Consider the following 21,573-nt stretch of genomic DNA (forward strand, 5'->3'; position numbering starts at 1 on the left):
CTGTCCGCATTCGAGACTGTGTTGCTGGCATGGTTTCCCGTTCCAGCTCAATTAGATGTTGAATTTTCTCAAGTGGGACATTTAATGATCCTTCTGAACAGACTGTTTATGCTGAATGAGGCCCTTCAGAGAGCATTCGGGCCTCCCTGTCTCTGCTGCTTTTTGCCAGTGCACTCAGCTCACAGTGGTGGACTGACTGCGTGAGTTTTATCCCCCCAGCAGGCAGAGCACTAGAACTGAACTCCTCCCGCTCTCGAAGTGCTGGTGAGCTGTCCCACTGTCTGCGAAGACATAGGGCTAAAGGCAGAACGGCCCCAAATTGGCACCCCCTAAGAGGGCTCAGTGTCTTGTCTGTTGGTCCCTTTGCTCCCTGGACAAGCAGCTAGACATTTGGAATTGAAACAGTTGCTGAGAGTGGCATCTTACCAACGTAAGACTCCTGTTGCTAGAGCTTCTCTTTAAGACCAAATAGTAGAAATGGAAACTTGGAAAGTTGACCTATTCTTAAAGTACATTTTGGAATTACGTTAAGTTTGGCTGTGACAAATAGGGACCCAAAATAACTGAGGCTCTGAACGCAACAAATGGACAAACAAAAGCTCCCAGACACAGACAGCAGTGTGGTGGTTACCAGAGAGAAAGGGGATGGGGGCAGTAAGGGGTAAATACCTGGTGATGGAAGATTTGACTTCGGGTAGTGGGCACGCCATGCAATATACAGATGATGTATCAGAGACTTGTACGCTTGAAACCTATATAATTTTATTAACCAATGTCACCCCAATAAATTTAAAAAAACTGAGACTGAAACCAGATAGGAGTTTATTTATTGTTGTTATTCCACAACAATACAGGCTAACATTTGCATAATGCTTATTTTGTGCCAGGCACTGTTAGCATTTTTATATATTAACTTATTTAATTCTTCTAACATCCTATGACACGGGTAGGAAATGGCCACCTTAACAGATGAGGAATTGAGGCTCAGAAGTTAAAGTCATTTGCCCAAAGCCACATAGCTAGTGAGTGAGAGTCAGGGTTTGAGCTATGCAGCCTGCCTCCAGAATGTGTACTCTTAATCACATGCTGTTCTGTCTGACAAAAGACACAGGTCACCAGGGCTGATATGGCAGCTGTGGCCCCACTGTTCTCGGGGACTCAGGCCTTTCTTCCTTATTACTCTGCTCTGTGTAGTTTCCATTCCCAGTGGCATTGCCACTGCAGTGTTCTGGAGTGGTAGAATGCCCATGGGGGAAAAGGCCCTTCAAATGATTATGGAGCTCTGGGGCTTCCTTTGGGCATGTGTATGAATAGTGGGAGTGGTTTTGCTCTGCACCTTCCTCGTGGGTTTCACTCTTTTCTTACAGCTCGTTCTCATAGACAGGGAGTGTCTAGGATGGTTAACGGGAGCAGCTGCCTCACTAAACGGAAATGGCGCTTTCCTCCTGCACTGCTGTGAGCCTGGTCCTGGGCAGTGGTCGGGCAGCACCTGTGGCCCAGAGCAGTTCTTACCCTAGTGGAAGGGGACAGTTTCTCGGGGCGTGTTTGTGGTAGTGGGAGTTGGAGGCCCCTGGATACCTATCCCTGGGGAACGGACACGTAAAGTAGGGGAAGTACGCGGGGGCAGTGAACTAGAGGTTTGTACAGCCTTAGAGATGTAACACAAAGCAAAAAGGAAAGGAGGTTCTGAGCTGGGTCGTAAAGCCCAGGATTATTTAACTAAATTAATAGTATATATATGACCACCGCCAAAAAACACTACATAGTAAGTGTTTAAGTTAGCGAAAAAAGAAATATTTCTTGGAAGGATTTCTTTTTTCTCAATGTGATTTCTCAGATGGACCTTTATATACTATCTGAAGTCTTAGTTTCTGCAAGCTTTGTGTTGTTTTAGAAAATCTTCTTTATTCTTTTTTTGGTAATAAAAGGCAGATGTAGTCAATTGTAACTCTTTTTTCCTAAAATAATGTACATTTTTTCCTGGCTATAAAAATTATGCTTATTGTAGAAATTTTGAAAAGTCTAATAAAGCTTAAAGAAAATAAAAATCCTTTATCCCTCCCACCTGGGGAATGAGCCCTGTACACCTTGTAATATATTTTTTTCTTTCTACTGTGCTATGTCAGCACATGTAAATATTGTATGTATAGTAAGTAGTTGAGAGTATACCATAAATAATTGTGTACCTTGCTTTTTTCCCTAACACAGTGACATACTTCCCATGTTATTACAAATTCCTAATAAGCTACATCTAAAGCTACACTGTGCCTACTGTGCGCGAAGCCCTGTGGTTAACATTTTACATATATTAACATATATTTACATGTGTCTGTACTTCAAGTTGGACTTCTAGGTTGTTTCCAGGGTCATAGCTTTTCTGATAAAACATTTCTCCCTCCCCAAAGGGTTTTTACAGCCCTTGATGTCCATTTAAAAATGCTCTTTAGCCCTGGCAGCATGTCTCAGTGGTTAGAGTGTCAGCCCACACACCAAAGGGTTGTGGGTTTGATTCCTGGTCAAGGGCATATACCTACCTGGGTTGCAGGTTTGATCGACATCCTGGTCTGGGCACATTCGGAAGGCAACCAATCAGTGTCAATTGATTGAGATCAATCAATGTCAATTGAAAGAGGCAAACTCTCTCACATCGATGTTTCTCTCTCTCTCTCTCTCCCTCTCTCTCTCCCTCTAAAAATCAATGGAAAAAATATCCTCCGGTGAGGATTAAAAAAAAAGTGCTGTTTATATAGGAGTAGAATGTGAGAGTTGTTACCTGTTTTCTCAGGGAAGTTCAGTCGTCAGTCTGGGTAGTAATTCTCATGAACAAAAGGCGTGGGTTCTGAATGCATTTTGTCAGATGCCTGTGTTTCTGTAGCACCAGGGACTGCAGGGAACATCCTGTTTTCAAAAAGGGCTGTAGGTCTGAGGAGAGAAGCCATCTTTGGTGCAGAACCCAAGGGCCCAAACGTTTCCACGTGTGGCCTCTGACAGGCATGCAGGGGCCTGTGGGTTGGGGTGGCCTCTTGTCAGGCAAGGAGAGCCTCTCTTAGTACTTCCACCTTTCTGTGGCAGGAAGGAAACATCACATGGCCTCTCCTTCTTTGGATTCTAGAGGACTCCTTATGTTCTCCCGCCTGGATCTCAGACCAGACACACAACTTCTCACTCCTATTGCTTAGTGTGCGGCTTCCATGAGAGCTAATAGATGGTCTTCTTTAAAAAAGGTCCCATGGCCAAAGGAGTTTTGGGTGGTGCTGGATAAGCAAGGTTAAGCAGATTCACTCACCAAGAATTTCTTATAACTTCTCAAATCTCTTTGTTGGCTGTGATCTTTGGGAATCTCCAAGGTGAGGTATGTAATGCAACATTTCTCAGCCTCGTTTGTCTGTAGACCCCTGTTTCCTTGAGCCTTATGGGATTGATGTTATACACAGCCCATCTTAGGAACTTCCAACTCAGTGAAATGAAATCCTAGCAGCTACCACAGGTTTGGGCTGTCTTCCTTCACACACACACCTTCACTCTGAGTGGTGAGGCTGAGGGCCCACTTGGTCAGAATTTGGGGAGTCCATCTTTAAAAATGAACTATGGGTCTATCTGATCCCAGCTGCTCTCACCATCAGTGAGTGAGCCAGACAGCTCACTGAATTCTGAAATAAAATCATTTTTCTAGACCATGTCCAGGGGGCTGGGTATATAGCTCATTGAACATGAGGCCTGAAGTATCTTTTTCTAAAACTGAATGAACAAATGCAGGGGAAGAGAAAGATATTTTGGACCCAGGGGACTTGGTGTGAGAAATGGCCTGCTCAGTTTTGTGATGCGGTCCTCAGGAACTCTACTAGAATGCGTTTACCCACCTGACAAGGGGACCAGGGCAGGCCCCGTTCCTTGGCTTCAGGTTCCCTGGCTCTCCCCTGGCTCTCCCCTGGCCCACAGGCCCTGTTGAAGATACTAGACTCTGTCTTTCTCTCTCCATTTTTTAGAGAAGGCCTCTGGACTCTCTTCACCTTTTGTTTTACAGAAGAGGATGTGGAGAACTTTGACGTGACCAATTTGTGTCAGGACGTGCTGCGCAGCATTGAAGCTGACAGCTTCTGGTGCATGAGCAAGCTGCTGGACGGCATCCAGGTGAGCTGATTCTGCCCTTGGACGCCCAGGTCTGGGGGTTCCTGCGGGCCTTTGGGCTCCTTACTGCTCTCCTGCATCAGGCAGCCCCCTCCCAGCATGGCGGCTCCTCTTTTTGGTCCATCCATCTCTGCCTCTTTCATTAGCTTTACAGCTCTCAACAGGCAATGGTCTAGCATCTCCTGCAGTCTCAGGAAGTCTCCATACTGCCTTGGCTTTGTCATCAGAGCATGCCCCTCCCGTCTGCTGTGCACTCAGGCCATGCTTTGCTTCTGTAGAGCAGGGCTCTGTCAGGCTCTCCCGCACACTGCTGCTCTGTAGCTTCCTTTTTCCCCCCAAACACTGGCACCAGCTTTGGAAAAACAGCCTGTGCTTTTAAACATGTTTCTGCAAACTCAAAGGGTGGTAGCACAACTGAGTCCCTGTTTATCCTGGGTTCTGTGTCATTGGCAGGATAACTACACCTTTGCACAACCAGGGATCCAGAAGAAGGTCAAGGCCCTGGAAGAGCTTGTCAGCCGGATTGATGGTAGGTTCAGAGGGCCAGGAGTCCTCTAGCAATAGCACAGTACGATTCTGACACAAGCAAGCTATGCAACGGGTCCCCTTCTCAGCCCACTTCCCAGCCATGGCCCTTTCTGATGTATTCTGTGCATCCTTCTGAATCTCAATAGGAAGGTGAGGTGAGAACTCTGCTATTACCTCAAATTCTTATTTCTCTTAGTTTTCTGTCACCAAGTTCTATCAGTTCTCCTTCAGCATCTCTCCTCATTTCACCCTTTCTTCCCCATTTTCCTAGCCACTGCTCTGGACCAGCCATGCCTCCTGCAAACCTTTCTTCTCCTGAACCTTCTGTCACACAACTACATCTTTCTTAAGCATTATTCTGGACACATCCCTCTTCTCTGAAACCTCTGGGGCTCTCCGTTGCTTTTAGCATCAGCTTTGTAGGCTGACCTCGTCCTTCAAGTGGTGATGGAACTCAGGACTCCTGGGCTTGATGCAGGTTCCTCAGGTCTGTCTCTACCTCAGCAGGACTTCCCATAGCTCCCGTGACCTGTTTGGGTGACTTCCTGAAGCAGACTGTCTTCAAGGAACAGGAGCCTTACCGTAATTCGTTGGCTCTGGCTCGGAATCATGGAATGTGAGAACTAAAAGGCACCTCGGGAAGCCTTGTTATAACTGATGATGAAACTGCTGCCCAGGGAGAGGTCAGAGTTAGGGTTCATGAAGAACACATAGGACCTAATAGCGAGGCCAGCTAGGTGGGATCTGCAGCGCCATCAAGTATGAAGCTTCTTTAGGACATGACCAGTTACTGCACCAGCTACAGATCTCATTTCCAGGTTTTTCCCAGCCATGGAGTTTCTGCTTTAGCTAAGCACTGCCCTTCCCCACACACAGATATTGTGTATCTTTCTCTGTCCTTCCCAGGTTCTCTCTTTTCATGAAAACCTCCCCTGATTTGTTCTACTCACTTCAGCTTCCTTTTATGACAGGATTTCAATCTCCCCTGCTCATTTGCTTATTTACAGTAGTTTCTTCTACATCATGTGTGGGTGCTTTCCCCCTTAGCACCCTTGACCCCGCTGTTAGCCTCATGGCAGGGCCTACGTGTTCGTCTCTTGGACCCTCACCTGGATTCTGGTGCAGGACGCGCTGCAGGGCAGGGCACTGAGCCAGCTGCCAGGACAGAGGCCTCAGTTTCTGCCACTGTCTCCCCAGCCTGTCTTTCTGTCCTCACACAGACCTGGTAAATAAAGGCATAGTACATCAGAATAGTGGGTTTTTAAGTATATGTATCTTTATCCTTTGAAGTACAGAAGTAATATTACAAAAATTTAAACTTTTCAGAAAAAGTAAAAAGTGGAAATCTTCTTTCTTCCTTAAATTGTACCCACCAGAAATAACCACTGTTAATAGTTATTCTTTCAGAAGTTGTATTAAGTGTTTACCATACGCCAGGTGCTGCTGTAAGCCTTTTATTTTCTCATTTTACCCTCCCAAACCTTTCCGAGGTATGAGTGATTGTTCCCATTTTATAGGTTAGGAAACTGAGGAGGATAGTGATGTAAAAAATCCTGTTAAGTATTATTTGAAGAGCTGTTGTGTAGAACAGGGATCGGGTTTGATTTGGGGTCATCCAGGACAGCACGCAGTCACCAGGGAGTGGGAGTTGGGGAGCGTTTCTGTTGAATGTGGTACAGCACTTCCTGGTGAATCACTAAACACTTCAGTGGAGGGGCTGCCCTTGAGTGGAGTCAGTGAGCCTCTCTCCCCGGCAGGCCTAAGCCCTGCTGGCTGCCATCTGTCAGGGAGGTTGAGGAGGAAATCCTCACTGGTGGGAGGGGGCCAAGGTGACCCCAGTTCGTTTCCATTCTGGCTCCTCTGATGAGTAATAAGGCCAAGTAGCCAAGTGAACCTTATGTCTCCTGTTCCGTGGCTAGAGCAGCCCTGCAAAGGAAGAAAGGCACCTAGACCATCACTGTGGGATGTAAAAGTAGTTCTGTGTGCGTCTGAGTTACCTGTGTGATGCCGCTATGAGACGGTGGAACCAAACATAAGGACAGTCAGATGCCAGTGTGGCCCCTCTGTCTGGCTTCCTGGGGAAGGGGGTGAAAAGAAATGGAAACGGCCTTTTTGGCTCATGGACTTTTCAGGGCCTGATCCCTGAGCCTGTGCTCCCGGGGCCAATGATGCGTTCTGTTTCAGAGCAGGTACATAATCACTTCAGGAGGTACGAGGTGGAATACCTACAGTTTGCCTTTCGTTGGATGAACAACCTGCTTATGCGGGAGCTTCCCCTTCGCTGCACCATTCGCCTGTGGGACACATACCAGGTATGAACAGATCCCCTGCCCTCTCCACTCCAGACTGTCTCTGAGATACCCCCTCCCAGGCCTGGTGTGGAGTGTAACTGCTCAGAAGTTCCCCCACCCCCTTTCTACTTCTGTCTGCCTTAGCTTTATGGGCAGGTCCTTAGCTCAATCTTTTCAGGCCTCTGTTTGCCCAGCCACCAAAGGGGTGCTGTGCTGCATTCCCACCTTGCAGATGGACTGGGCCTGAGAGGACTAATGCCAACTCCCAGTCAGGGCTTGGAGAACTAACTCTGTTCTTTGCCTTCCCAGTCTGAACCAGAAGGGTTCTCCCACTTCCACCTCTATGTGTGTGCAGCTTTTTTGATCAAGTGGAGAAAAGAAATCTTGGATGAGGAGGACTTCCAGGTGAGTGGACAGGAGCTCAGCCTGGCTGGGATGGGCATCAGAATGGGAGCTATCTTATTAGTGGGGCTGACCAGACAGCAGGTACCTGGCTGGGAAGAGGGAAGGGGAAGGGGTACTGAGAAGATGTTGCCTCTCCCAGTTGACAGGCAGTCACAGGAGCCCAGGATCTTAGTGCCAGAAAAGCTACTCTGGGCCTGCTAGGCAGGCCTAAGAGATGTCTCATTCATTCACTGACAAGCATTTGTTCAATGCCTGCCACATGCTAGGCACTGTTGAAGGCATAAGATATATTGGAAAGTAAAACAGAGAGATATCTCTGTTCTCTTGGAGCTTACATATTAGTTGGGGAGAGACTTACAATAAACAAAAGCACAATAAATTAGAAAAAGAATGTTAGAGGGTGAAAAGAAAAATTTTTTCTAATGTAGAGCAGGAGAAAGGGATTATTAGGTGGTAGGGAAGGGGTAGGTTGCAATTTCAAATGAAGTAGTCAAGATAGGGTCACTGAGAAGGTGACATTTGAACAAAGGCTTGGGGAAGGTGAAGGAGCCAGCCATATGGTCATCTGGGGAAGAGTGTCCAGGCAGAGGGATCAGCCAGTGCAAAGGCCTTAAAGCAGCGGCGTGCCTGCTATTGAAGGAATTATGATGAGGGCCAGTGTGGCCTGGAGCAGAGTGATCCAGGGGAAGAATTGGAAGAGGTGGGGCCAGAGAACTTACAAGGGACCCAGATCACAGAGGACTTTGTAGACACTGAAAGGACTTTGGCTTTTTCTCTGGGTGGAAGGGGAGCCACAGGAGTGCCTTGAGCAGAGGAGGGACACGATCACTCAAAGGATCACTCTGGCTTCTATGTGACTGTGGGCATGGGCAAGGGTGGAAGCAGGAGACCACCCAGGAGGCTACGGTAGTCTCCAGGTGAGACATGAGGATGGTGTGGACCTGGATGGTGGCAGTGGACGTGTGATAAGTGGCTAGATCTTGGATATATTTCATAAATAGAGCCAGCAGGAATTCCTGATAAATTGGGTGTAAAGTTTAACAGAAAGGGATGAGTCAGTATCACTTCACAGTTTATGAGAAGGCTGCAGAGAACAGGTTTATGGAGGAAGATCTGGAGTCCAGTTTGGGGCATGTTGAATTTTAACTACCATTAGACATCCAAATGGAGACGTAGGACAGACAGATCAATCCACGAGTCTTGAGTCAAAAGAGAGGTCTGGACTGGACATGTATGTTTAGGAGCCTCTGGCTAGATAGTCCTTAAAGCCAGGATAGTGGATGAGAGCCCTAAGGAAGTGAGTGGGGACAGAGGAGAGGCGAGGACCAAGCCTGAGCCCTAGCACGCTCCTGCAGGAAGAGGCGCTCCTGCAGGAAGAGGCGAAGAGGAGAAGGAGAAGGGGTGGGTGGAGCAAAGGAGGCAGAGGAGATGGCCAGAGAGTGCAGTCTCCTGGAAGCCTTAGTGAAGATGAAGGGCAGATGTTAGGTGGTGGAATGCCAGCTGCCTGCCCCAGGAGGCTTGGGAACAGGGAAGTAGGGGCTGAGGAGAGGATCGCCAGGCTCTCTAGTCTGCAGAGAAAGGCCTGGAAGTTGTTCATGGTCATTATCTCTGGGGACAGTAGTGGGCTTTTGCTTTTCTTCTTTGTACATTTCTGAACTGAAGGTTGTTTTTTCCAAATGGGCATCTATTTCTTTCAAAAGCAGGGGGAAGAAAGCAAGAGAAGGCTGAGTGCTTTTCTAAGGTCTAGCTACTAATAGTACATAGGTGTTAAGTTGTCAGGAGCAGCAGCATTTCCATGCGCTCCTGAGCAGGACCACTCTGTAACTGGTGTTAGGTGGCTAAAGAGCAGAAACCTGTTCAGCAGATGGTTGGAAAGACAGGACCGACTTGCCCAGGCAAGGGCTTCAGAAGAAAAAGGAAATAGCGGGCTTCTGTGAGTAGATGCTGGCTGTGGTGCCAAGGCTGCAGGCAGCTGATAAAGAGCCACGGCTCCTGCCAACAAGCAGCATATGTGATGTCCCAGAACAAATGAGCACAAGGGCCTGCAGTGGCCGTGTGCTGGGGTGAGCTATCAATTCTGATAATGTGGTTGAAGTGGCGCAGGATATGGGGAGCGTGGGATCTAATTTAGTTATCATGAGCCAGGCTCAGGGGGCCTTGTCACAGGTGATAAAAGTGCTTCCCAGATTAGCTCGGGGAAGCAGAGGGGATTCCTGGAATGGCTTTTAGCAACTCAGTATCGACAGAGCACAAGATAATAGTCTGTGACTTTGAAACTGTGTTGGACATAGAGATATTCTTTCCCGGGTAGCCTGCTCGATTATCTGATGGATTTGAGGTCTTTCTGCAACAACCCTCAGAATAACAATGGAGCTTTTGTCTGCTGCTGTGTTAACATACAGTCTTTCTCTGAGAGGAGTCCCAGGCAAAATAGAACAGGCAATGAAATGGATACCCTGCACAGTTCCTCCCAGTCCCGCAGTTCTGTAATTCTGCGAATAAAAGAAAAGAAAAACCGTGGGTCTGGCTGTTAGGATGACACAGGTGTCACGTGTGGCGCAGGGCGCAGGAGCATTGTGTCAGATGGTGAGACACTGGCCCATGACCTCTGCAGAGAAAGGGGCCGCCATGCTTAAATCACTGCACAGGAAGCTCTGAAGAATAAGGTATCCCAGAGAGCCAAACAGGCCCAGTGTAGGAGCGACATTTTAGGGCTAAAAGCTGCAGTGACTCTAAGGAAAGCCAGATGACGTCTCTGCGGAGGTAAAAGTTTGAGTTGTGGCGGTTTCAGCAGGCCAGCCCTTGATCATCCTTAAAGAGCAGGGAGGAGAGCCGGCTGTGAGGGGAGCCAGTGGAGGGAAGCAGTGGCCCTCCTCCTGAAGTTGGGGACTACAGAATAGAACAGTACTTAGCCACAGTCTCTGAAGCTGGTCTGCTTGAGTTAAATCCTAGCTCTGCCGCTTTTCTGGGTGTGCAACCTTAAGTAAATTGATGCTCATGCCTGTTTTCTTATCTGTAAAATAGGGATGAGAGTACCTGCCTTCTAGGGCTATGATGAAATTAATACGTGTGAGTGGTTAGAATGGTGAACTGTACATATAGCCCTCCGAACAGTGAGCTTACTGTCAGGATTACTGCTCCCTGCAGTATACTCCTGAGTCTAGCAGCAGTGAAGTGAGACAGTTTAGAACCCATGTCTGAGTGCCTTTTAACTTACCTGAGTAAACCTTGCTTGGCTAATCTTGGGTGAACAAATGGGGCTGGAGAGGAAGTGCCAGAGGGTGCAGGGGCAAAGGGCAGTATCCCAGCTATGGTGAGAGCCCCCAGGTCGGGCACTTAGTTCTCCCTGGCCAAAGATGCCTGGGAGAGGGGACCAAAACCTGTCAACAGGGAGGATCACATTGACAGGCTTCCTTCCCGAGACCTGGAGCTCAGAACCTGAGGCATGTCTCTGCATGGATGCTGGAGGGGCAGGATGGTCTCGTCTTCTGGGCCGTGAGCTGCTTGAAAGGAGAGCTTCAGGCAGAGCTGGGTCAGTGCTCTGACGCTGGAGGAGGCCCGGCCACTGTGGTCCTCAGCCCTCGCTGGTGTCGGAATGATGATGATGTTAGCTTGAGACTGTTTTTATAGGTCAAATATGGGCAATTTCATAAGGTTTAGCCTAATAATAACTAATCCTTACCACTTTTTTTAATGACAAGTTATTTTCATTTTTATTTTATTTTATTTTTTTATCCTCATCTGAGGATATTTTTCCATTGCTTTGCAGAGAAAGTGGAGGGAGAGAGAGAGAAACATCGATGTGAGAGACATATATCGATTGGTTGCCTCCTGCATGCGCCCCAGTCGGGGCCAAGGATCGAGCCTGCGGCCGAGGTACCTGCCCTTGGCCAGAATCAACCCCGGGAGCCTTCAGTCTGCAGGCCGACGCTCTAACTACTGAGCCAAAGCGGCCAGGGCCATCCCTACCACTTTTAACGTACAAGGCACTGTTCTAAATGCTTACCTGTGCTAATTCATTTAACCCTTGAACAGTCCCACAAGGTAGGCCATAATTTCTACCCCCATTTTACAAATGGAGAAATTGAGTCACAGCAGGATTAAGTAATTAGATCAAGGTCACCCAGAGGATAAATGGTAGAGACCCTGAGTCCATGCTTACCTGGTAGCTGTTCATGGGCAGGAATCTTGTTGTAGTCCCTCCCTTCCTCCCCCTCCTCCCCCTCCTCCCCCTCCTCCCCCTCCTCCCCCTCCTCCCTCTCCTCCCTCTCCTTCCTCTCCTTCCTCTCCTTCCTCACCTCTCCCCTTCTTTCCCCCCTTCTCCTCTTCTTCCTTCACCTTCTTTTTCTTCTCTCTCCCTCTCCCTCTCTTTTTCTCCCCCCTTCCCTTCTCAAGACTTCCCCTACCCCCTCACCACTCCTTCCCTCTTACTGACAATTGCCAGCAGGCTTTCTTTTCACAAAGTAAATGTTTAACAAAATTTGGCAGTTTTGAAACTGAAAAGGAAGTCCTCCAAAGTCCCCCTTTTGATCTCCCACTATTCTGGCTCCTTGGTTTTTCTCCTTCCACTGCCAGGAGGACCTGTGACATCCTGATGCCCTTTCATGCTTTCCCACCACACTTATGTCTGTGTGGGAAGGAGGGGCTCTAATGATCACCTCGGCTGAGTGGGCATGAGTGCAGGTTGCTGGAGCTAACAGGCTCTGGGCCTCTGTCTGTGAGGTCCCCAGCCCCACCCCCAGACCTGAGATTGCTGTCCAACTTCAGAGCCACCTGCCCACTAAGGGCTGAGTGTCAGACCCAGGAGGGGTCGGGGGAGGAGGGATTCCACTCAAACAAGATTTTTAAAAGGGTGCCCCTCCCTCCCTCTCCTCCTCTCTCTCTCTCAACTTTTTATTTTGAAATAATATTACAATTATCAAAATTGCAAAAATAGTACAGAGTTCCCATATACCCCACCCGTATGAACTGAATATTACATCTTACACACCATGTTACAGTTAACCAGGAATTTCACATTGATAAAATGCTATTAATCTGTAGACCTTATTTGAATTTTACCAGTTTTTGCTTTAATGTCCTTTTTCTAGACCAGGTTTCTCCTAATTTGGGATAGTTCCTCAATCTTTCCTTGTCTTTCACGACAAAGAAAATTCTCAAATTTTTGAAAAGTACTGATTAGTTATTTTGTAGAATGCAGGGTTGTTTGACATATAGCTATCTAGTATGAATGAATCAAAATTATAACTTTTTTTTGTCAGATCATCAAAAAATAAAATATATTTTTTGGTGTGTTGCAGAATTTCAGTAATTAATGTGTGCCATGAGATGAAAAAGGTTGAAAACTGCTCGTTTAGATGGGTCTACCAGGCTTCCCCACTGAGAAGTAACTATTTTCCTCTTGATAATTAACAAGTATCCCTGGGGAGACACTTTGAGAATATGTGATTACCCTGTTTCTCATCATTCTTCCCGCCACTGATTTTAACATCTGTTAGTGTTAACATCTTGCCTATAACAATCATTACTGCGATGTTTGCCTAATGATGATTTTCTATTTTCATCATTCCTTCTACATTTATTAATGGGCTTTCTTCTTTAAGAAAAAGCTGTCCCTTCTCTCCATTTATTTATTTATTTATTTATTTATTTATTTATTTATTTATTTCAATATGTCTTTATTGATTTCAGAGAGAGGAAGGGAGAGGGAGAGAGAGAGAGATAGAAACATCAATGATGAGAGTCATCATTGATCGACTGCCTCCTGCATGCCCCCAGCTGGGGTTGGAGCCCGCAACCCGGCATGTGCCCTGACCAGGAATCAAACCATGATCTCCTGGATCTTAGGTTGATGCTCAACCACTGAGCCACACCCCACTGGGCTCTCCCATTTATTTATTCAAGTATTCATTTATATCAATATAAGACTCGTGGGCATTTATTTTACTTTATGGGTTTCCCAACTCTGTCGTTTATTTTGCTTTTCAGATTGTCCCAACTTTGGACCTTGAGTGTGCCTTCAAGTTGGTTTGGGTATCTTTTTGACTCCATTATTTTATTTTTTTACTTTTATTTTTTTAAATTTATCTTTATTGTTGAAAGTATCACAGGTGTCCCATTTTTTCCCCCCCATTGACCTTCTCTGCCTTGCTCCCACCCCCTCCCCAGGCCTTCACCCCATTATTGACTGTGTCCATGGTTTATGCATATATACATATAACTTCTTTGGTTAATCTCTTCCCAAGCCCGTTCCCTATTCCCTCTGAGATATGACTGTTGCATGCTTCAGTGTCTCTGGGTCTATTTTGTTTGTCAGATTTTTTGTTCATTAGCTTCTTCTTAAAGATGACCCTTCAATATTTCATGTAATACTGGTTTGGTGGTGATGAACTCCTTTAGCTTTTTCTTATCTGTGAAGCTCTTTATCTGACCTTCAGATCTAAATGATAGCTTTGCTGGATAGAGTATTCTTGGTTGTAGGTTCTTGCCACTCCCTTCTAGCCTGTAAAGTTTCTGTTGAGAAATCAACTGACAGTCATCTGGGTACTTCCTTGTAGGTAACTAACTGCTTTTCTCTTGCTGTTTTTAAGAGTCTCTCTTTGTCTTTAACCTTTCGCATTTTAATTATGATATGTCTTGCTGTGGGCCTCTTTGAGGTCCTCTTGTTTGGGACTCTCTGTGCTAGCTAGACTTGTAAGTCTCTTTCTTTCCCCAGGTAGGGGAAGTTTTCTGTCATTTTTTCATATAGGTTTTCAGTTTCTTGCTCTCTTTCTTCTCCTTCTGGCATCCCCATAATGCGAATGATAGGCCACTTGAAGTTATCCCAGAGGCTCCTTACACTATCTTTATATTTCTGGATTCTTTTTCCTTTTTGCTCTTCCAGTTGGGTTTGTTTTTTGTTTTTTGTTTTTTTTGCTTCTTCATATCCCAGATTGCTGATTTTTAAAAAATATATATATATCTTTATTGATTTCAGAGAGAGGAAAGGAGAGGGAGAGAGAGGGATAGAAGCATCAACGACGAGAGAGTCAGTGATCAGCTGCAGCCCGCAACCCGGGCATGTGCCCTGACCGGGAATCAAACCCTGATCTCCTGGATCCTAGGTCAACGCTCAACCGCTGAGCCACGCTCGGCTGGGCTAGATTGCTGATTTGAATCTCAGTGTCCTCTACTGTTGATTCCCTGTAAATGATTCTTTATTTCTGATTGGTACTTTTTTATGTCATTGATGATCTCACTAGTTTCCTTAATAGTTCTACTAAGATCCTTGAGCATCCTTGTAACTATTATTTTGAACTCTATATCTAGTAGTTTGCTTTGGTTCCATTTCATTTAGTTCTTTTAATGGAGATTTTTTCTGTTCTTTCCTTTGTGACATGTTTCTTTGCCTCTGCATTTTGGCTGCTTCCTGGTGTTTGTTTCTATATATTAGAAAGAGCTGCTATGTCTCCTGGAATTGGTAGAGTGGCTTTGTTTAGTAGGTGTCCTGTGGGGTCCAGTGGCTCAGCCTTGCCAGTCACCTGAGCTGGGCCTTCTAGGTGCTCCCCTATGTGGGCTGTGTGCACTGTCCTATTGTAGTTGAGCCTTGGTTGCAGTTGGCATCACTGGGAGGAATTGACCCCCAGGCCAATTGGCTGTGAGGACCAGCTACAGCTACAGCCGAAGAGCTGCTGTGCTGGAGACACCCCTATGGAGCAGGATTTACTTCAGTGGAGCTTTGGTGTTCACTGAGTATGCCCCTTGAGTGTGTCACTTGTGGGTGTGGTAGAGTTGTAATCCAGCATGGTCAAGTCTGACCACCAGATGCACTGTCTCTGGGGCCTCCTGGGAGGTGCAAAGTCAGCCTCTGTCAGTGCCTTGCGCAGAGCCACCCAGCATGAGCTACGCAGCAAACAGTAGATGGCTGCTACTTGTGCTGGCTTGGAGGTGCCCAGGAGAGGCCAAGCTATGAACCAATACAGGCTGCCTCTAGTGCCAGGCCTGGGCCACTTATTGAGAGGTACGAGGCACGCTGAGGCCAGATTTTAGGAAAGTCCTAAACATGAGGCTAGAGATGCTACTTGCATAGAAAAGCCACTGGAAATGGCTTGAATGAGCTTGCAAGTAGGTAAGGGCGGGGCCTCCGGGAATCACCAGGGTGGGGCCAAAGGTGTGAGTCAGGTTGCTGGAGATTGAAGTATGGCACGGGCCTGCGGGCTCTGTGGGGGGGAGGGCTCGCCAAAGGAGCAATGACCTCTGCCAGCTCTTCTGTCTGGGAGAAAGCTGCCCTCCAGCTCTCGCCATATTTCAGGCAAGTTAGTTCCTCCCTGAATGTCCCAGGTTCCTTTCAAGCTGCTGCCCAGCACTGGAACTCAGAGGGAGCGCGTCTGAGTGAGTCTGTGTGCGGGCCCTTTAAGGGGAAAGCCTGGGACTCCCACAGCCTCCAGGACCCTCAGCAACAGTCCCCACTGGTTTTCACAGCCCGAAGTTGTGGGGACTTCTCTTTCCGGCACTAGAACCTTGGGCTGGGGGACCTGTTTTGGGGCTGGGACCCCTCGCCCATCCGGGAAACCTCCATCATGGAGATATCCCTCCTGGTTTTAAACTGGGGCACCGGGTGTGGGCCCAAGGCTCATCTCCACAATTCAACCCCAATCTGCTGGCGTCTCCACCCCTCCTACCGGTCTCGATGCTTCTTCAGTTCCCTGGTTGTAGGGCTTCTGTTCAGCTAGATTTCAGGAGGTTCTGAGTGATGGTGGTTCTGTATTTTTGGTAATTTTGACATGGCTCTGGGAGACGGCAGGACCATGGTTACCTACACCACCAGCTTGTTGTCTCTCTGACCCCATCATTTTAAATACTTCCTTACCTTCTGGTACCACAAGATGTTCCAGGCTTATCTTGTATTTTCTTTGCTCCAGCCTTGGAATCAACTGTTTCTCCAAGGAGCCCTGGTTAAGCCAGCTTTTTGCCACTAAAAAATATTTAGAGTTGTTATGATAACTTTGGAAATAAGATGGTGGAGAAGCCTTTATGTGAAGTTCAAGAGCAGGCATTGCTAACTGATGGTTTCAGTCAGGTCAGTGGTTGGTGGGGAGTACTGACTGGGGAGTGTTCATCTTTATTGGGGTGGTGGTCACGTGCATAAAAACTCATCGAGCTATATTAAGATTTATGTAGTTACTGTATATTATTTGCATTTAAAACTTTTTGGGTTTTTTTTTTTAAAGGTGACAGGGTAGTGCATGATAGGAGAAGGGCATCTTGTTCGGTTGTCCTGTGGCCACCACTGAAAGGTTGGGAGGAAAGTGAATGGGGGAGCAAAATGCAACAACACTAAAATCTACCGACCAGACATTTGACCCTGTAAAAATTACCCAAGTCAAAATGGATTAAGGCTTCCTTTTTCACAGGAAATGCTGAAGGGTAAATGATTGTACTTGAATCTTGGTTCCAGGTGAGGAACTTCATTTTTTTTTAATATGTTTTTATTGATTTCAGAGAGAGGAAGGGAGAGGGAGAGAGATAGAAACATCAGTGATGAGAAAGTCATTGGGGACCGATCCCACAGCCTGGGCATGTGCCCTGACTGGGAATCAAACCGGCGACCCCCTGGTTCATGGGTCGATGCTCAATTCCTGAGCCACTCAGGTTGGGCAAGGATCTTGATATTAATGGCACCTTGGGGGCTTGAAGAGAAAAGTGTGACCACTAGGAGTCAGGACTGACAAGTCACAGAGCTAATTGGCAGTGACAGTGGTGGCTGCACTAGAGGTTGCTGCACTAGAGGTTGCAGCACTGAGTGTTTTGAGGGCATGAACAGTAAAGGTGGGCAGCCTTCCTGGCAAAGGAAAGCTTTAGTGGTAGTCAGATAGAGCTATGTTGGCCTTGGAATGAGCACCTGAGTTCATAACCAGCAGGGCCTCCATGTGCAGTGTGCACTGCTAAGGGAAGAAGTGGGGGCCCCTCTCCCCAGCTGTGAGCCTAAAGGAGGTTGGCAAGGCTATTATGGTCCCTAAAAGGAGATGGTATGCAGAGGGGGCTCTCCAGGGAAATAGGCTGAGCATGTGAGAGCTGAGAGGCCTGCCGTCCCCTCTTATGCAAGACCACACCAAGAGCAAGCCCTTCCCAGCGCTTGCCCCCGGCCCACACTTTGCTAGGTGCTACCTTCCTGATGGTGAAGTAGAAGCGAGGGCATTGCAGCTGCAGCCAGCTTGACAGAGGAACTGCCTAGTTCCCCCTGCAGGGGTAAGAGTTGAGGCAGTGGGGAGGGAAGAGCCAGAGAAGGCAGTGTAGCTGGAGAATCAGGAGGTCAGGGGACAGTGCTGCCAGGACTGGTGGGGAGAAGACCATGGGAAGGAGATGGAGCTTGATTCTAAAGCAGAGGGAAACTTTTACCTCCTTCCTTTGTCACATCAACAGCCCTGTGATGTCTGGGCCTTAATCTGCACTGCCAGCTTCCTGGAGATGGAATGAGGAGGGATGCCTTGGTCCCACCAAGTTTCAGAAGTGTACACTCCATTGCTAAGTAATAAAAATCACAGCTATGAGAGTGGATTTTCAGCTTCTGTCTCTAAGCCCAGAATGTTAAATGAGACTGGGAAAGCCTCATTGTTAAAAAAGACTGGGAGAACTAGGTCACTGGAAAACATGTTTTTATTCCTGACACGCAGAGTACTCCATTGAGACAGGTGTGGGAGTCAAACTTCAGAGGAGACTTCCCAGTGTCAAACCTGGAAGGACAGGAAAGCTGAGTGAGTCCTGTGAGTGTGTGGCAGACCCTCTGTGGTCAGTGCACCACCACACAATACAACCAAACAGAAGGAGTTGCTGGGGGGGGAGAAGAGAAACACCTTCAAAAATCAAGAATTCAGTGTATGTTTAGAGCATGAGTTATGCCACATTGTGAGCACTCAGGACAACAGCACACTAGACATTTGTACTGGCCATCAGTGGTTCTCTGAGGGAGGGTGGTGGTGGGGTGGGAGTGGCCTCCTGGAGAATGCTCACCTGCCCATCTTTGAGCAGTTGGGGGAGTGGCTATTACCATGAGTGAAGAGAACCAGCAGGTCCTGGACAGCATTTGCACATGTGCAAGACATTTGATCTGACTCGCTCCATCGATGACAGGGCCACTGACACTGGACTGAATGTAGTAGAGCAAGTCCAAGTTCAGGTGAACAAGCTGAGATCACAGTTGCCAAAGCCTCCACACCCACCATCCTCACTGCAGCATGGCTACCCTTATTGGCCCGTCCATCAAGGTTATCAAGGCCTGTCAAGGTCAAGCTTCTGCAATCCCTTCCTCAGTGTTTCAAGATGCACATTACCCAGGGACCCATACCCCTGAGCACGCATTGAACCAGAAGCTTGTGGATAAGGGGCGAGTGGCAGCTGCCCTTGAAAATGGCCACCTGCTGGAGGTTACAAGTTAGTGCCTATTGGTCTGCTCTGGAGCTGGCTTTTAGTCCCCAGCCCCACCCAGAACTCATTGCCTTGTTTTCTTGAATCACTGATGATGAGAAAGTAACACTGCATTTTGTAATAAATCCCTAATTTATATTAAAAAAAAAGAAAAAAAGATTTGTACAGAATAAAGTAACCCCCAGGTAGCCTGGAAACAATTTGACTATAACAATGTATCCAGGAAAAGTGAGCAAATACCTGGTCACCCCACAGCCTAAAAAGTTATCTCTGGACAGCATCGGTGAGAGCCCAAAAGAGCAGGAGACCCCAAAGAAGTCAGGGCAGGTGTCTCAGAACTGATTTCAAGGCGACTCCAAGGACCAATAATCAAAATTCCTTTAACTACATAAAACAGGAACTTGCAAGGAAGTCACTGGGGCCAACTGATGACTAAACCAAGGAAGCAGCTGGTCTCAGAATCCTTTGCTTTCATCTTATGGAAAACCTTGGAGAGATTCCCATGCGGAAAGTGTCTTGTAGGACACGGGTCAGAGTTATTAAATAAAACAGTGCTAAGCCCGTGGGATGTTCCAGGCCTAAATAACAACTAAATGTAAATAAATCCCTTGAACCAGATGGCATCCACCCACCACTTCTGCAGGAACTCAAGGCTGGGATTGTGGAATGTTGGCCAAACAGATATCCAGTAAATTGCCAATTTGAATCCCGCCCAGAAGAAGGGTTCAGAGGGAGCCCTGAGAACTGAAGATCTTTACCCAAAAGCAGGCTGGTGTGAGAAAGGATGCTATTCCTAGACACGTAAACAAAAGCCATTGAGGGGGACTCCATGGCTTTCTCTGAGGAGAAACTTGCCAAATGTACTAGGTACTTTGACACTGGGGAAACCGATGAATAAGTTTGGCTCTCAAAATGTTTACGTAAAGGACATGTTTTTGAAAATTGAAACCAGAGGAATTGTTTTGCTACCTCACTGATTCTCAAAACAGGAAGGATTTGCTTTAAAGTACTAATTTGACTACGAAAGTATTTTTACATGCCTGAATACATTTCACATTTGCAAAGAATGTTCCAGTATTGCTAAGTGATTCTACACACAGTATCTTATTTAATAGTTTGTATTTTATGGGGCCTTAAGGTCTTTTGCTGTCAATTATGTCCTATCTTTGGTTGTACTTGGCTATTATCACTGAGTAAAATTAATCAGCTCTTCCAGATTTCCTTCAAACAGCCTCTTTTATGACTTCTTTTTGTTCCTTCCACATTATGCCCCAGTTCTCTCTCTCACTCCAAGACAAGCAGTATGTAAAATAGTGGTTATGAGCACAAGTTCCCACTCAAAGATTACCTGGGTTCAGATCCCAGTTCAGCATTACTCAGTGACCCTGGCCTAGTTCAGTTCCTTAACCTCTGTGCCTCAATTTCCTCATCTATAAAATGGACCCAGCATGTATTTCATAATGTTGATGTGATGATGAAATTAGTTAATACAGAGTACACGTGAAGCATCCAGGGCTCTGTCTGGTATATAGTAAGTGCTTAATAAATGAGACTACCATTATAGTTATTATCCTAGATTCCTCCCTCTTCATCTGCAGTTCTTCCATCTGCTGGGCATTCTCCAGTGGGTTTTCCCTGTGCCTTTTCCTTACCAAAGTCTCTCTGCTTACTACCTACTATCCCTTCTTCTCACTTTGCCCCTTCCTTATATAATTGCCCCCCATCCTCCACACACGGCTTAAATTCCTCCTCTGCCATTTTTTCCTTTGTGATTTGTGGATTCTCAGCAGGTCCTTTCCTACTCTCTCAACCATATCCAGCTTTTCTTTTGTGAAAGACATTTCCCCTTTCCATTAATTTAGAACCGGCTCTGCTGCTTGCCTCTCAAGCTGTCTTCTCACAACTGCAGTGTTTCATCTGACTGCATGTCATACTTAGTGCTCCCATGAGCTGGCTTTGTAACAAATTTTCAATCGTTCCCTGCCCAGGCAGTGTCTCTTCTCTACCTCTAGATAAAAGCACGTGATTTGTGACTAACACCTTCTTCCCTCAGCTATGATTATTCGGTTTCTACCTCTTTATTCCCTTCTCAAATTTCTCAATGTATTGGGCATGTTTTCCTGTTGTTACAGCACTACGATGGGGGTGCATTCCTAGGCATAGCCACCAGGTGGCAGAGTGGTTCCTCACACCTAAGCTTCACTGCCCTTGGGGGAGACGACGAGGTTAACTTGGCCAGGGGTAGAATTATTTCCAGCCTTCTGGGAGGTTTCTAATTGGAGATTACAGATAGATCTTATCCCAGCAAAGAATATTCTCTTCTAGAAAGATCATCCCTTTGTTGGTTGCCTTTGTCAATTGTATGTGTATGTAACCACTATAGAAAAATTAGAAAACACCAGTGTGTAGAAAGAAAAAAATTAGGAACCTGAAGTCTTACTACACAAAAGTGATATATTTCCTTCCAGACATTTCGTTATGCAAATTTATGGAATAAATACGTATCAAACTTATGTAACTTTTTTTCTTTTAATTTATCTTTATTGTTGAAAGTGTTATAGATGTCCTCTTTTTTCCCCCATTGATCCTCTCCACTCCACATCTACCCCACTCCCAGGCCTTCCCCCTAACAATGTCTGTGTCCATGGGTTATGCTTATAGACATATAAGTTCTTTGTTTAATCTCTCCCCACCCACTCCCCCCACCTTCCCTCTGAGATCCCTCAGTCCGTTCCATGCCTCTATATCTCTGGATATATTTTGTTCATCAGTTTATTTTGTTTATTACATTCTACATATGAGTGAGATCATGTGGTAC

The 21,573-nt window shown here is 46.6% G+C and overlaps 1 protein-coding gene across 2 annotated transcripts in view; it reads left to right on the plus strand.

Moving 5' to 3' along the window:
* TBC1D22B (TBC1 domain family member 22B) overlaps positions 1–21,573 on the plus strand; it is a 73,967-nt gene that overhangs the window by 43,509 nt on the left and 8,885 nt on the right. The window contains exons 9-12 of one of the 2 annotated variants that reach the window (XM_081141612.1): positions 4,025–4,131; positions 4,582–4,657; positions 6,841–6,968; positions 7,257–7,352. In XM_081141612.1, coding sequence (XP_080997738.1) covers positions 4,025–4,131; positions 4,582–4,657; positions 6,841–6,968; positions 7,257–7,352 — 407 coding nt within the window. Of the gene's footprint in view, positions 1–3,986; positions 4,132–4,581; positions 4,658–6,840; positions 6,969–7,256; positions 7,353–21,573 lie in introns of both variants that reach the window. The other variant, XM_081141613.1, reaches the window with a different exon arrangement.

The sequence above is a fragment of the Miniopterus schreibersii genome (genome assembly GCF_964146895.1).
Source record: "Miniopterus schreibersii genome assembly, chromosome: 6".
NCBI classification, from domain to species: Eukaryota; Metazoa; Chordata; class Mammalia; order Chiroptera; family Miniopteridae; genus Miniopterus; species Miniopterus schreibersii.